Source organism: Terrapene carolina, unplaced genomic scaffold (genome assembly GCF_002925995.2).
Source record: "Terrapene carolina triunguis isolate 2854851 unplaced genomic scaffold, T_m_triunguis-2.0 Scaffold95, whole genome shotgun sequence".
Taxonomy (NCBI): domain Eukaryota; kingdom Metazoa; phylum Chordata; order Testudines; family Emydidae; genus Terrapene; species Terrapene triunguis.
The window spans coordinates 44,869,310-44,881,809 of record NW_020664446.1 but is presented as its reverse complement, the minus strand read 5'-3'; the positions used below and the strand labels follow the sequence as shown (position 1 = coordinate 44,881,809).

Genomic DNA, 12,500 nt, shown 5'->3' with positions numbered 1-12,500 from the left:
CTTTTGGATGCCTGACAAATAATATACTAACAAACACGTTTTTGCTTCCCTCCACACCACAGAGTTAATCATGCACAGTATCTGTGTGCCTGCACACAGGAAAGAGGACAGAGTGAGACAAGTAGAGTGTTTTATTTTCTGTAAAGTTGCTTTCTGCTAAAAACCAGGAACAGTGCCTTATATGCTTATGCAGGGAATTCTTATGCTTTTCAAACATCTTATACTTTTCAAACATTTTTCAAACAACGTAACAACAAAATGTTAAACTGTTAAGAGTACTAAAGTAGCGCCCTGCTTATAGCACCTAAAGATTTATGGATATGTGAATTTATTATAGAGCAAAATAAATAATGGTCTCCCGTGCATCAGTGATCTCCAGTTAACCTCAGCTAATTCTTGTCAAAATGTACTTAAAAAACTTATTTTGGCAGTTTATAGGAACTGTTTTTTTTGGTAACATATTAAAAAGACAAACAAACAAACAAACAAACACACACACCGCACTGCAACTATATAAATACCAACTACATCTGAGCAGTTTTACATATAAGAATAAGAAAAATCATGAAGACTTGTTAAAATTTATGTTGGAACTAAACTTCTTCTGCTGCTTCATCTAGAATTCCAAAAATACTACAATATTCAAAGTTTTAATCATAAAAAACGTAATATGCAAGGTTTGTTCAATTTTATGGTCAAGGTCTGGAGTTTGGCATTTTAAATTGGATTGCTGGGCAACTATTGTTTTGAACAAATTAAACTGTACAAAAAATTAAGGTTTCCGGCAAGACCCTGTGTATATTTAGGCAATGTAGATCTGCACATGAATATAAAATTGTCTTTTTTTAAAATTGCTATATAACTATGCTTGTAATCTAAGTTTTCTTTTAAGAATAATTACATTTTTAGCCTTTATGGTTGTGAAGAAAAACTTCAGAATCTTAAGTGAAAGTAAGTCAACGCAGTTTTGTCTGCCTGAGTTGACAGATAGCCTGTAACAGTAAATCCAGGGAACGTATGAATGGCCCACATTCATCTGAGTCAGGGTGTTGTTATTTCTATAATACCCAGAGAACTGTGCTAGTCACTTTACAATCATTTAAGAAGGAAGTTCTGAGGCCCAAAGAGCTCAGTTTAAGCAGAAGAAAAACTGATCGTGAAGGGAGGCAACGAACAAGCAAAATGACTGAGGTAATGTTTTATGCAGTGCAGTTGTAGCCATGTTGGTCCCAGGATATTAGAGAGACAAGATGGGTGACAAGCTCTTCTTCAGGTCTGGAAAAGATACTCCCAGCATCATGGCAAAACCCAAGGTGGAACAGACTGTTTAGCACAAGTAGTTAGCACATACTGTGAGGGACTAACACCTCTGCAGTCATAGGACAAAAAGAGGGGATTAGGGAGTCTCAAACTGCTGATGTCACAGTGTCTAAGACTGTAATAAGAACAGGAGTACTTGTGGCACCTTAGAGACTAACAAATTTATTAGAGCATAAGCTTTCGTGGGCTACAGCTCACTTCTTCGGATGCATAGAATGGAACACACAGACAGAAGATATTTATACATACAGAGAACATGAAAAGGTGGAAGTATGCATACCAACTGTAAGAGGCCAACCAATTGAGATGAGCTATTAGCAGCAGAAGAAAAAAAACCTTTGAAATGATAATCGAGATGACCCATAGAAGGTGTGAGGAGAACTTAACATGAGGGAAAAAGATTCAATTAGTGTAATGACCCATCCATTCCCAGTCTCTGCTGATGCAGCTGTATGAAACTACAATAATATATACAAGTCTTGACTGTTCTCAGAGTATATCTAATAAAAGCAAGTGTCATTTGCATCAAGTATTAAGTTCTCCTTACACCTTCTATGGGTCATCTCGATTATCACTTCAAAGGTTTTTTTTCCTTCGGCTGCTGATCGCTCATCTCAATTGATTGGCCTCTTACAGTTGGTATGCGTACTTCCACCTTTTCATGTTCTCTGTATGTATAAATATCTTCTATCTGTGTGTTCCATTCTATGCATCCGAAGAAGTGAGCTGTAGCCCACAAAAGCTTATGATCTAATAAATTTGTTAGTCTCTAAGGTGCCACAAGTACTCCTGTTCTTTTTGCAGATACAGACTAACACGGCTGCTACTCTAAGACTGTAATGAAATCTAATGATGACGATTTAAAATGTCAGCAATAAACTATTTGGCTACTAATCACTGTAGCAGAAACGATCAGCTAAACATGCTTATCCGTCACTGCTGGACGAAATACCAGATATTGGGGCAAGGAACAATAGGGAAGTTAGCTGCTGGTAAGAGTTGCTGAGAAGTGGCAGAAAACAAGAAGTTCAAACCCCACTCATGTCTGAGCCTGCCTGAAAGGGAAAGAGGACATGCATCCCATTACCGAAAGCTTCAAATACATTGTAGGTGCCAAAAACAACAACAACAACAGGCTTTCCACTTTCCTGAGCGTCCAAAATCCCAACTGTGAACTAACCCAGCCATGAAAGCCTCAGGATTCCCCCTACAACTTGTACTATGCAGTTATGCATTTTCAATACTAAAACCAACAGAAGGTCAAAAAGAGAAAAAAAAATTGCGGCGGAGGTCAGGGGAGATGAGCATAAAATAAACTCAATCTTACATTAAACAACAACATATTATTATACTGATTGTGCTGTTCTGGACCAAGGCTGAGTGCTATGAAGGGAAGAAGATATGGGAGGCAGAGGTACATAATTCTAAGGTTCCTGTCACATAATTTAGGTCTAAAATGCCACATAGGACAGAGCCTTGGTTATAGGCTTTGAAACTAATTCACAGTATTTTAATTTATTACCTGTGGATTAAAGTAGTGTGAAAAACTCTGATCTCCACCAGAGAAAATTCTCTTTACACAATAATATTCTTCACTGTCTGCAATGAAAATAAAATTTAGTTAATTCCAAATCTTAGTTTGAAATGGCATATCACATTGCAATTGATACAATGACTGCTTGTCTATGAATCAAGCAATCAAGAAGGGTCTCTCTGCAGAAAGCACGATGTTATCACCCCTGCTCAAAGCTGGTCGACACAACACAGTGCTTAAAACAGCAGCAGCCACAGAAACCTTGGACTACACTCGCACACGCACTTTTGTTATGCCCAAAGGAGCTAAATGAGTGGCATCATCTGTAAGATTTTAGCAAATATTTCCTAGTGCAGAAAAGGTTTTAGGGAGGTGGAAGTGTTCTTCTCCGATGCACTGGGAAATCATAGTTGGCTACCTCCCAAAGCCCAAACAATGCAGAAATAGTTTAAAGAGTTAATATGTAGTGTCACACATTTACCTGTGCTTGGTGGGCACTGCCCACTATAAGGAATCCAGTTTCCTTTTACTGTGAAGGGACTTTTCCTATTACTGGTTGATCCTGTTCCTAACTGTCCATTACCTCCAAGACCAAAGGAGTAAATTCTTCCAGATGAAGGAACAAATGCAGAGGTGTGCTGCCTACGGCAGAGATACAAAATTTAAAATAAATTATGCAAGCACTGTAACATGCTATGTGCAGGTCAAAATAGGACTGTTAACAGTATATTTAACGTCCTTCAGGATGTTACCAGAAACTATGCGTTCCAAGGTAGTGAAATAAAAGGACCTGCCAGGAACATTAGGGGACAGAGCAGCCACGTGGAGCCCGCCATCCCTTCCCACCCAAAGCCTGACATGGAGGGTGGTCTTGGACATTTAGAATTTAAAGTTTCTGCCAGACTGGCTGGAATTCTTTTTCCTCTCAGCCTTAAATTCATGGTAGAGGAGGGGACAGCATGGGATAAACAATCATGAATTAATGTAGACTGCTAACAGGGAATGGTCCCGTCATGGTCACCATGGATAGACAGAATGGTAATTGAGGACAGTTTATATTTAAAAAACAAAGCATCCCTAACACCAGCACCATCATTTTGCTCCTATGTGTATCTTTCTTCCATTCTTTGTCTTTGCCCTTTTAGATTACTAAATCTTTGGGACAAGGACAGTGTCTTCAGCTATGTCTGGGAAGCATCTACATTTTGGGTGCTACTACAATCTGAACAATGATAAATGGCTTGAACTAGGAGTACACACACATATATGTTGAACACCCACTGCCCTGAAGCCATCATCTAGTGCTTTTATATATATATAAAAAAAAAAAAAAAAAAATTTTTTTTTGTCCTTTTTTTTAATCTAAAAAAATCATATAAATTTTTTTTTTTTAAAGTTTTTGGTTTTTTTTTTTTTTTTTTTTTTTAAATGCTTGTTAGATACTGTTTATTGCCTTCACTTAACATGCAAGGACCAGAATTAGGAAGGCAAGGATGGACACAGGTTAAAAATAAATGATTATTGCAGTTGTTCTGTTTAGAGAGTCATACATCTTTGTGGTACATTTTTTATTTAATACTGTTTAAGATAACACATTTAAGTACTTCAAGTCTAACAATTTTGTCCTTACCCCTTATCTGTAAGGGTCAGAGTTCAGATACTTCACTATACAACTGGATGCTCAATGTACAAAATATTTTTGCCATTCATAGCTCTAGTACAGAATGGAACTTACCTCCCACAAGCGATCTGTGTGACAATGCTTCCCATAAGTTCAAAAACTTTCCTTGGGTTTATCTCATGGCTGGTAGAGTTATGACCCAATTGTCCATAGCCTCCAGCTCCAAATGTAAAAACCCCACCTTCCTAAACAAATATATTTGGATTAAAATTAGAATACATTGAACAATAAGAATCATCTATTGTACAGTTCTCCTTTCTTGGTTTATATAATTTTAACAAGATAGTGGAATAGAAAAATAAGGGTACTCTTACAAGTTAATTCCATATATGAAAATGTAGTACACCTATCATATATTACACCATTGTTAAATAATGTTCTTGAAATTTCCACATTATTACACAATAATTCTGCCATTAACTTGTGGCATTAATATGATACTAAACCTTGTTTTTTCGTCTTTTCCGCAGATGAACTACAATTGCACATAAAAACTCAAAAAAAACCCCAGGAAAACCCTAAAACTTAATTCATAAATATATTTCACAATAATTTCCAAATAGGAAGCTGCCCTACTCAAAGAAATGATGCAGAGTATGATTGAAAGCATTAGCTTCATCATTTGAAAGCACAGGATATCAAAAAGTTTCAACATGGTTGTAAGGCAAGTTCAATTATTTAAAAAAAATGTTTTTGATTAATTTAACAGGAAATTAACCAAAAACCATAACAGAAGAATGTTAATCAAAAATGTTTTTAAAAGTTACGCAACTTACCTTACAACAACTGTGAAAATTTCCATATTCAAATGCTTTCAAATTGCAAAGCTGATTCTTTCAATTCTACTCTGCACCAGACTGGATCTCTGCTGGAAATCGTCATTAAAATGGCAGCATCCGCTGAGAAAAACAGCCCCATTCACTGAATTAGAATAAACAGTGCCAGGTACTTCTAAATTCTGGAAGGGCTTTTTAAAATACTCTCACATACAACCAGTTTCTCCACACACAGAAATATATTAAGACCCTAATTTTGCAATGTACAACATGCAGAGGGACTGCTGGGCTTGAAGGGACTACAGAAAAATCATGTTAGTTTTAGTATTTACAGTAAATTAACATATCTTAATCCATTCACATTAAAGGGATAGTGTCAACTTACACTTCTTGTAAATCTGATTTAACTATTTTACTAATAATGCCTTAGTAAAAGGAAAAAAGTTAAAAATACAGTTTACTGGTCACTATTTTGTTTAGACTGTGCATGTCTCAACTTGGACGATTAGTATCAGTGAAATCAGTTTCAATTTCAGGATTATAGCGGTGCAAATATTTGGTTCATATACACTGCAGGGTAATATTTGTTCAGAAATAATTGCTTCTATTGGACATCTTTTCCTACAATTATGGAGAGATTTCCATTATTTGAACATTTTTCATAAACTAATTTATACAAAATACAAAAAAGAGACTACAATAAATAACGCACTTAAACATAAACTGAAGGGTAAGTGTCAGTTGTGGTTCAGGTATTCACCTCTGTATAGGACTGAGCTACAATGACATAAAACTAAGAACCCCTCAAATAAAGGATGTTTCTTTCATGAGAGGGCTGAAGCTACTGGTAAAACCCTGAAGGAAGCTCATACTCTAACTGCTTGCACAGTAGTTATCCTGTGGATAACGTCGGACAATTTCCACTATTGCTAATTACTTACTATTTACAAGTAATACTGCTGCTAAATTAAAGTAAAATCCATCAACTGTACAATCTAATTTGGAACTAACCTTGTCAGTGAAAACTTTATGACAAATGCAGTAAAAGTAAAACCATCCAGCTCAGAAGTTTATGTTAGTATTTAGAACAGTGCACTCTAAAGCTCAACTATCACAGAGTTTAAATAATGCCATAAGCAATGTTGTGGTCACAAATTGTTTTTAATAATGTAAAAATCTTGCAAATTCATCTTTAGTAAAGCTGACACATTTTAGACCAGGGGTTCCCAAACTTGGTTTGCGGCTTGTTCAGGGTAAGCCCCGGCGGGCCGCGAGACGCTTTGTTTACCTGAATGTCCGCAGGTATGGCTGCTCGCAGCTCCCAGTGGCCGCGGTTCGCTGTTCCCAGCCAGTGGGAGCTGCAAACCAAGTTTGGGAACCCCTATCTTAGACTGAAGCCTGGTCTACGTTTACAAGTTAGGTTGACATAGCTACGGCACTCAGGAGCATGTAAAACCTCTTCCATCATTGTAGGGAGCACCTACACGATGGTGCTACAGCAGCGTAGCTGCAGCACCAAAGCTGTGCCACTGTAGTGCCTGTACTATTCTACATTTTAAATATAGACCCACATTCTTCATAAGTTACATAAGGTTTATGTAACTTATGAAGAATGTGGGTCTATATTTAAAATGTTTAACCTTTCTCTTACTATTATCATGATTTCACAGGCCATATTTTATCCATCTAACTTTTAAGAAATAGAAATACATTGCAATAGAAATATTGCATTTAGAGACTTTAAAAGAGCATTGTTCACTGCTACATGAAGTGCCTAAATTAACAAATCAGACGATACTTTAAGTACTGTACCTTTGTAAGAGCAGCTGTATGATCTTCTCCACAACAGATGTGAATAATTTTCTGAGATCTTAGGGACTTCAGCAGATTAGGAACATACCTGTCTGAAGGTTTTAATAAAAAGTTGGTCACATTATAATGTCAGTACATTTAACGTGTTTTGAAAAAGAAGTTGCATCAAAAAGCTCTGTCTCCAGATTTAACTTTCAAAATTAGTGATCTTTTGGCCCAAATTTATGAATCTATAGGATTCAAAAATTATAAGAACCCAAAATACAGAGGCATTAAGTGAGAGGTACCATATAAAAAAAATATTCGTCCTGAATTTTGATAAACAAAGGTTTACACTCCTTAAAATTAAAGGCACTGGCTCATGAACATTATCCCACAAATCATGAAATACAATGCAGTACATTAGACCTAAGGTGGACAATGCAGGAGAAATTATCCCATGCATATGTTTTAGATGATGAAAAATGTTAATTTGTTTTTTTAAAAAGTAAAGTGTACAGAGATAAATTACATTGAATTTGCACACTCCAGGAGTTTAAAAAATGTTTTTACACAGCACATGAGATACTGTTATAGCAATAGACCATGTCAGAGTTCATGTTCGTTTTAGAAGCAGAAGTTAATTTCCCTGCAGATATAACAGACTAAAACAGCATTGTCATCTAGTTGCACAAGTGAAAATTTGTAAACTAACAATACTAAAGAAATGTTTAAACGTACAATGACAATTGTATAACTTTATTTAAAAATAATTTTCTGTACATTAAAAATGTATGCTTTATCAGTGTCTGATAAAAATGGGGTAATGTGGACTCTAAAGAGCATCTACAAAGACTATGAAATTTGAAAACAATGTGTTTTCGTTTTCCACCAGACTGATTAACTCTGAAAACATGACCACTAAAAACCAGTTTCGGTCTTTCTAATTTTCTCATTGTAAAAAGGACAACCATATTTAAAACTATTACTTCAGAAATAAGTTTCAGTTCTACTGTATTTTTATTGAGAAATTTTAGCGAATTATAAATTTTCCCCATTCTCCACCTAACATGGAACCGACACATATCATTTCCATAGCTAACTGCCTCATTAACCAGTTCCCAGCACAATTAGACATTTTGTTCTGATTTCATCTGAGATTAAATTTGGTAATTCATAAATTCTGCATCTGTAGATTAATTTACAGACTATAATTAGCACTAAATTGTCTATATGCCACAATACATGCGTAACTACAAGCCCTGAAACTTGGGGGGTGGGGAACCTACTAGTCCAAAATTGTTTGGCAAATCCCATTAAGAGGAAAGGAACATTAATTTTTCCTCATCACATGGTTTGTTTTTAAATTATTACTAAATAAACAGACCAAACAAAGGAAATATTTTATAATCAATACAGTCCCCAAAAGGGGTCGTTGGAAGACAGAAGACAAGGCAAATATATAATGAAAAAGATATGTTAAATTTGTCTGTGTATACTATTATCTATTAGACTATAGTTAAAAGCAGTCTCAGAAAATGTGATCATTTACCAAAAGGTAGATTGTTCAAGTTCTAAGTAACTGAACAGAATCATTTTTGTTAAGTTAATTTAAAAGAGCAAAGGAAAGGTTAAAAAGAAAAGAATGAGAGCTCAAACGCTTTTTCATTCATAAATAGAAAGGGAAAGGGACTCAGCAGAATTACAGGACAACTTTGTCAGTGAGAGCTTTTACCATGAAGCAATGAGACAATATCTTTTCTATTTTCTCTTTTGTATGTAACTATGACTTCAGCTCTCATAAGTAGTATCTGACAGGACTGTCTGGATGATCCTGTCCCATTTCCAGGGACCCAGTTACACCTGACCTCATTCTGGAGTGGGCAAAAGAAACAGAGGTTACACACTTTAGTCCCACTTGATAAAAGCTCAGCACATATGCAAATGTTGCAGTCAGGGCCTTACTTGCTAATTCACAATACATCCTTAGTCTGTCAAGAGGGAAGCTGTCCTGGGTTTTGAGTTACAAACTCAATCCAGGGTGCCCAGGCAATGGTGAATGTAAAACCAGACACTGAATTAACAAGACCAGGATGTTTATATAACTCTGCTAGTCAATGATGCGGACAAGAGCCACAATGAAGACTTCCAGTGTGAAATATTTTGAAGTAACAACTACTCACCATTTTCATCATTAAGACCAAGTTGACCAAATTTGTTGCGTCCCCATCCAAAAATGGCTCCGGAAAGAGTTAGTACAAAACTATGTGCTCCTCCTGCTGCAATTTGTGCAAAAGGGATTCCCAGTAAAGATTTAATCAGTTGAGGTGAAGTCTGCTTTTTAAATTCATAACCTATACCCAGTTGGCCATATTTATTCTGTCCCCAGGAATAAACTTCACTTCCTGTTAAAGAGAAAAAAAGATCTAAGATGAAGCAGGATCAACATACTTTAAACATAATTTAAAAGTGTGTTCAATACCTTTAACAAAAAGGACAAACTCATGACCTTTCAAAAATTAAACAGCTAGACTATTTTGTACAGGGAATTCAAATAATTTCAGTAGTTCAGAGATTTTTATTGATTTGGTCTTTCAAACTCAAAACTGATTGTAATTTGAGATTGAAGTCAAACTGAAATGTCAGACTAATTTGAAATTAATATTTAAATCAATTCAAAAACTTCAAGGTTGCACATAACTTTTTCACATCAGCAGCACCAGCTAATTATTAGCCTTATCAAGTAAGATGGAAATGGAACAGTACGTGCTTCCATCACTTATTAAAAATGCCACTGAAATTAATACAAATATTGATGTAATTAGTCTCAAATAAATGTAATAATTTTGCTACTGAAATGATAATTTACAGCATGAACCACCATTCTGTAACTTACTGTACTATCCACAATAGCTGGCATCTATTGGATAGTTTAAGAAAAGAATTATCACGTGAAGTTTTGAAGCCTTTTCAGTAAATGTTAAGTTTCAAATTTTATCCAATTACTCAGAGATCACATCACTACTTCACACTTTTATTGGCTCAAGTTAGAAATACTTATCTATACACAATTGTAAAATAGCAGCCTTGTCCACTACAGTAAGGAAGTTTTACAAAATTACTCACTATTGCTAACATTTTTTCAACTCCACCCACGTCAGCAACACTGCAAAGCCCTAGAATGGATGGGCCATTGGCTTTTTAAGCACAGGCATTGATTAGACCTGCTCTGAGCAGGCTTGGACGACACCATTAAAAATACTAGAGGCCCATCTACACCATGACTCCCAATGTTGCTAACACTGGTGGACCTGAGTCAGCACTAGTAATGGTCATTTTTTTAAAAAATTCCCTAATGTAGACAAAGATAATACGGCAGTTGTGTTGAGCTCTTTTTTAAAATTAAATATTCTGTAAGAACAATAGCCCTTTGTAGGTATACAACTTTTTTTTTGCTATGTCGGTCAGAAATTGACTCTCAAATAGCATATATCAAAAACCAAATGTACTTGTCCCAAATTATTAAACTCAATATATACCAAACAAAAACAATTCAACAACTGTTATAAAGGTTTGGTTCATATAAGCTGACAATTTAGGATGTGAAGAACAATGGAGGAGGCAAGTGATGCAGGTTTGTTTGTTTTTTACATAATTCTCCATTTGTAAGTTCAACTTTCATGATAAAGGGATTGCACTACAGTATTTGTGAGATTAACTGAAAACAATTTTTTTTTTTTACAGTGAAATATTTGTAATCAAAAATAAATATAAAGTAAGCACGGTACACTTTGTATTCTGTGTTGTAATTGAAATTAATATATTTGAAAATGTAGTAAACATCCAAAATATTTAAAATAAATGGTATTCTATTGTTGTTTAACAGTGTGATTAATCAAACAATTAATTTTTTAATCACTTAACAGCCCTAGTATGAACCAATCAGCCAATGACCAGGCACTTTACAATCATCACTGACAAAGCTGGCAAGACTCAGTTCAAGACAACTGAAAAAATAACGAGACCACGAATGACCTATTGAAATAAATGGGACTACTCATACACATGACATTATGCAGATCCATAAATGTCTGCAGGATTAGGGCCATACTTAACATTGTAAAATGCTCTTATTCATCAAGATCAAGTGACAAATTGGATTTTCACATTTTGATTTCCATAATACTCTCAAAGAACATCAGTAAAACAATTACGTATTTTGGAGACTTGTCATACATTTCATTATTTTCTTTTAACTCTATGTCAATTAGAGAGTAGCAGAGAAAAATAATTCTAGGGCTATCAGGACAGAGCTATGTTTTTATAATAAATATCAAGTAAAACAACTCAGAACGTTCCTTTTTTTTTTTTTAATTAAATAAAAAGGTAACATAGCTAAGGCAATAGGAGGTGGGACTTGGCACAGTGTCAAAGGCACCTTGGAGATATATTTTAAAAAGTGGTTCCTTCTTAAAAAAATTCTATAAAAAACAGTTTTGAATTACCCAATAGGAATTCACATAAATACTGCAGAACAACTTTACTTACCTTTTGAGAGTGCAAGTGAGTGACAGTAGCCACAGGCAACTTGCATTATTTGGATATCTGATAAGCTTTTGATATTTCTATGGGATTAAAAAGGAGAAGGAATTAGACCACCAGATCTTGGCACTATGAAACAGTACAACATCTGAAGGAGCAATACAGAAATGCAAGTTAAACCTTTTCACAAAAAGTAGAGCTAAACCTACTTGAAATATTATAAAACATCTTTTAATTTAATTTGTAAATTACAAAATATTAATCCAAAACTCTGGCTAGCTGTAACCCACAGAATTTGTTACTGAGTTTTATTAATAAATCAGAGATTCCTCTGCAGAATTAGGACTTTTGTTTGGTGTTATCTTGTTTCAGGGGCACAAGGATGTCATCCACCTGAAGATCTAACACTGAAAGGGAGATGCAAAAGGAGATTGGCCTCCTAGATCTAACAAAAGCTTTAAAATATGTTATTCTTCACCATGTTAATACAACTTTTTGGCCAAATAATTCCAATTGGTTTACAAGGATCAGATTGTTTTTTCCTTATGCCACATACATTTGAATCCTCACTCCATTGCAGTCAATGAGAGTTTTGAAACTGCACTCAGTGGGGCCAGAATTTCACCCTAGGAATATAACAAGCTTACGTGAGCTGTCTGACCTGACAATCTTACTCAAAAACCTGTAAGCGTATATACAGATGCATGAAATCAGTCATAGCATTTTGTTTTAAACTAATGCTGTGACTGTGACGCTGGCAGACCAGGTGCCAGCCCATGTAAAGGCCTCCAGGCCTCAACTGAATATTGACTAGGGTTACCATACGTCCGGATTTTCCCGGACACGTCCAGCTTTT

The 12,500-nt window shown here is 35.3% G+C and overlaps 1 protein-coding gene across 1 annotated transcript in view; it reads right to left on the bottom strand.

Moving 5' to 3' along the window:
• HERC4 (HECT and RLD domain containing E3 ubiquitin protein ligase 4) overlaps nucleotides 1-12,500 on the bottom strand; it is a 90,316-nt gene that overhangs the window by 55,347 nt on the left and 22,469 nt on the right. Inside the window, exons 5-10 of the mRNA XM_029911385.1 lie at nucleotides 11,651-11,727; nucleotides 9,286-9,507; nucleotides 7,124-7,215; nucleotides 4,590-4,720; nucleotides 3,336-3,496; nucleotides 2,843-2,919 (exon numbers count right to left, since the gene is read on the bottom strand). Coding sequence (XP_029767245.1) covers nucleotides 2,843-2,919; nucleotides 3,336-3,496; nucleotides 4,590-4,720; nucleotides 7,124-7,215; nucleotides 9,286-9,507; nucleotides 11,651-11,727 — 760 coding nt within the window. The remainder of the gene's footprint in view (nucleotides 1-2,842; nucleotides 2,920-3,335; nucleotides 3,497-4,589; nucleotides 4,721-7,123; nucleotides 7,216-9,285; nucleotides 9,508-11,650; nucleotides 11,728-12,500) is intronic.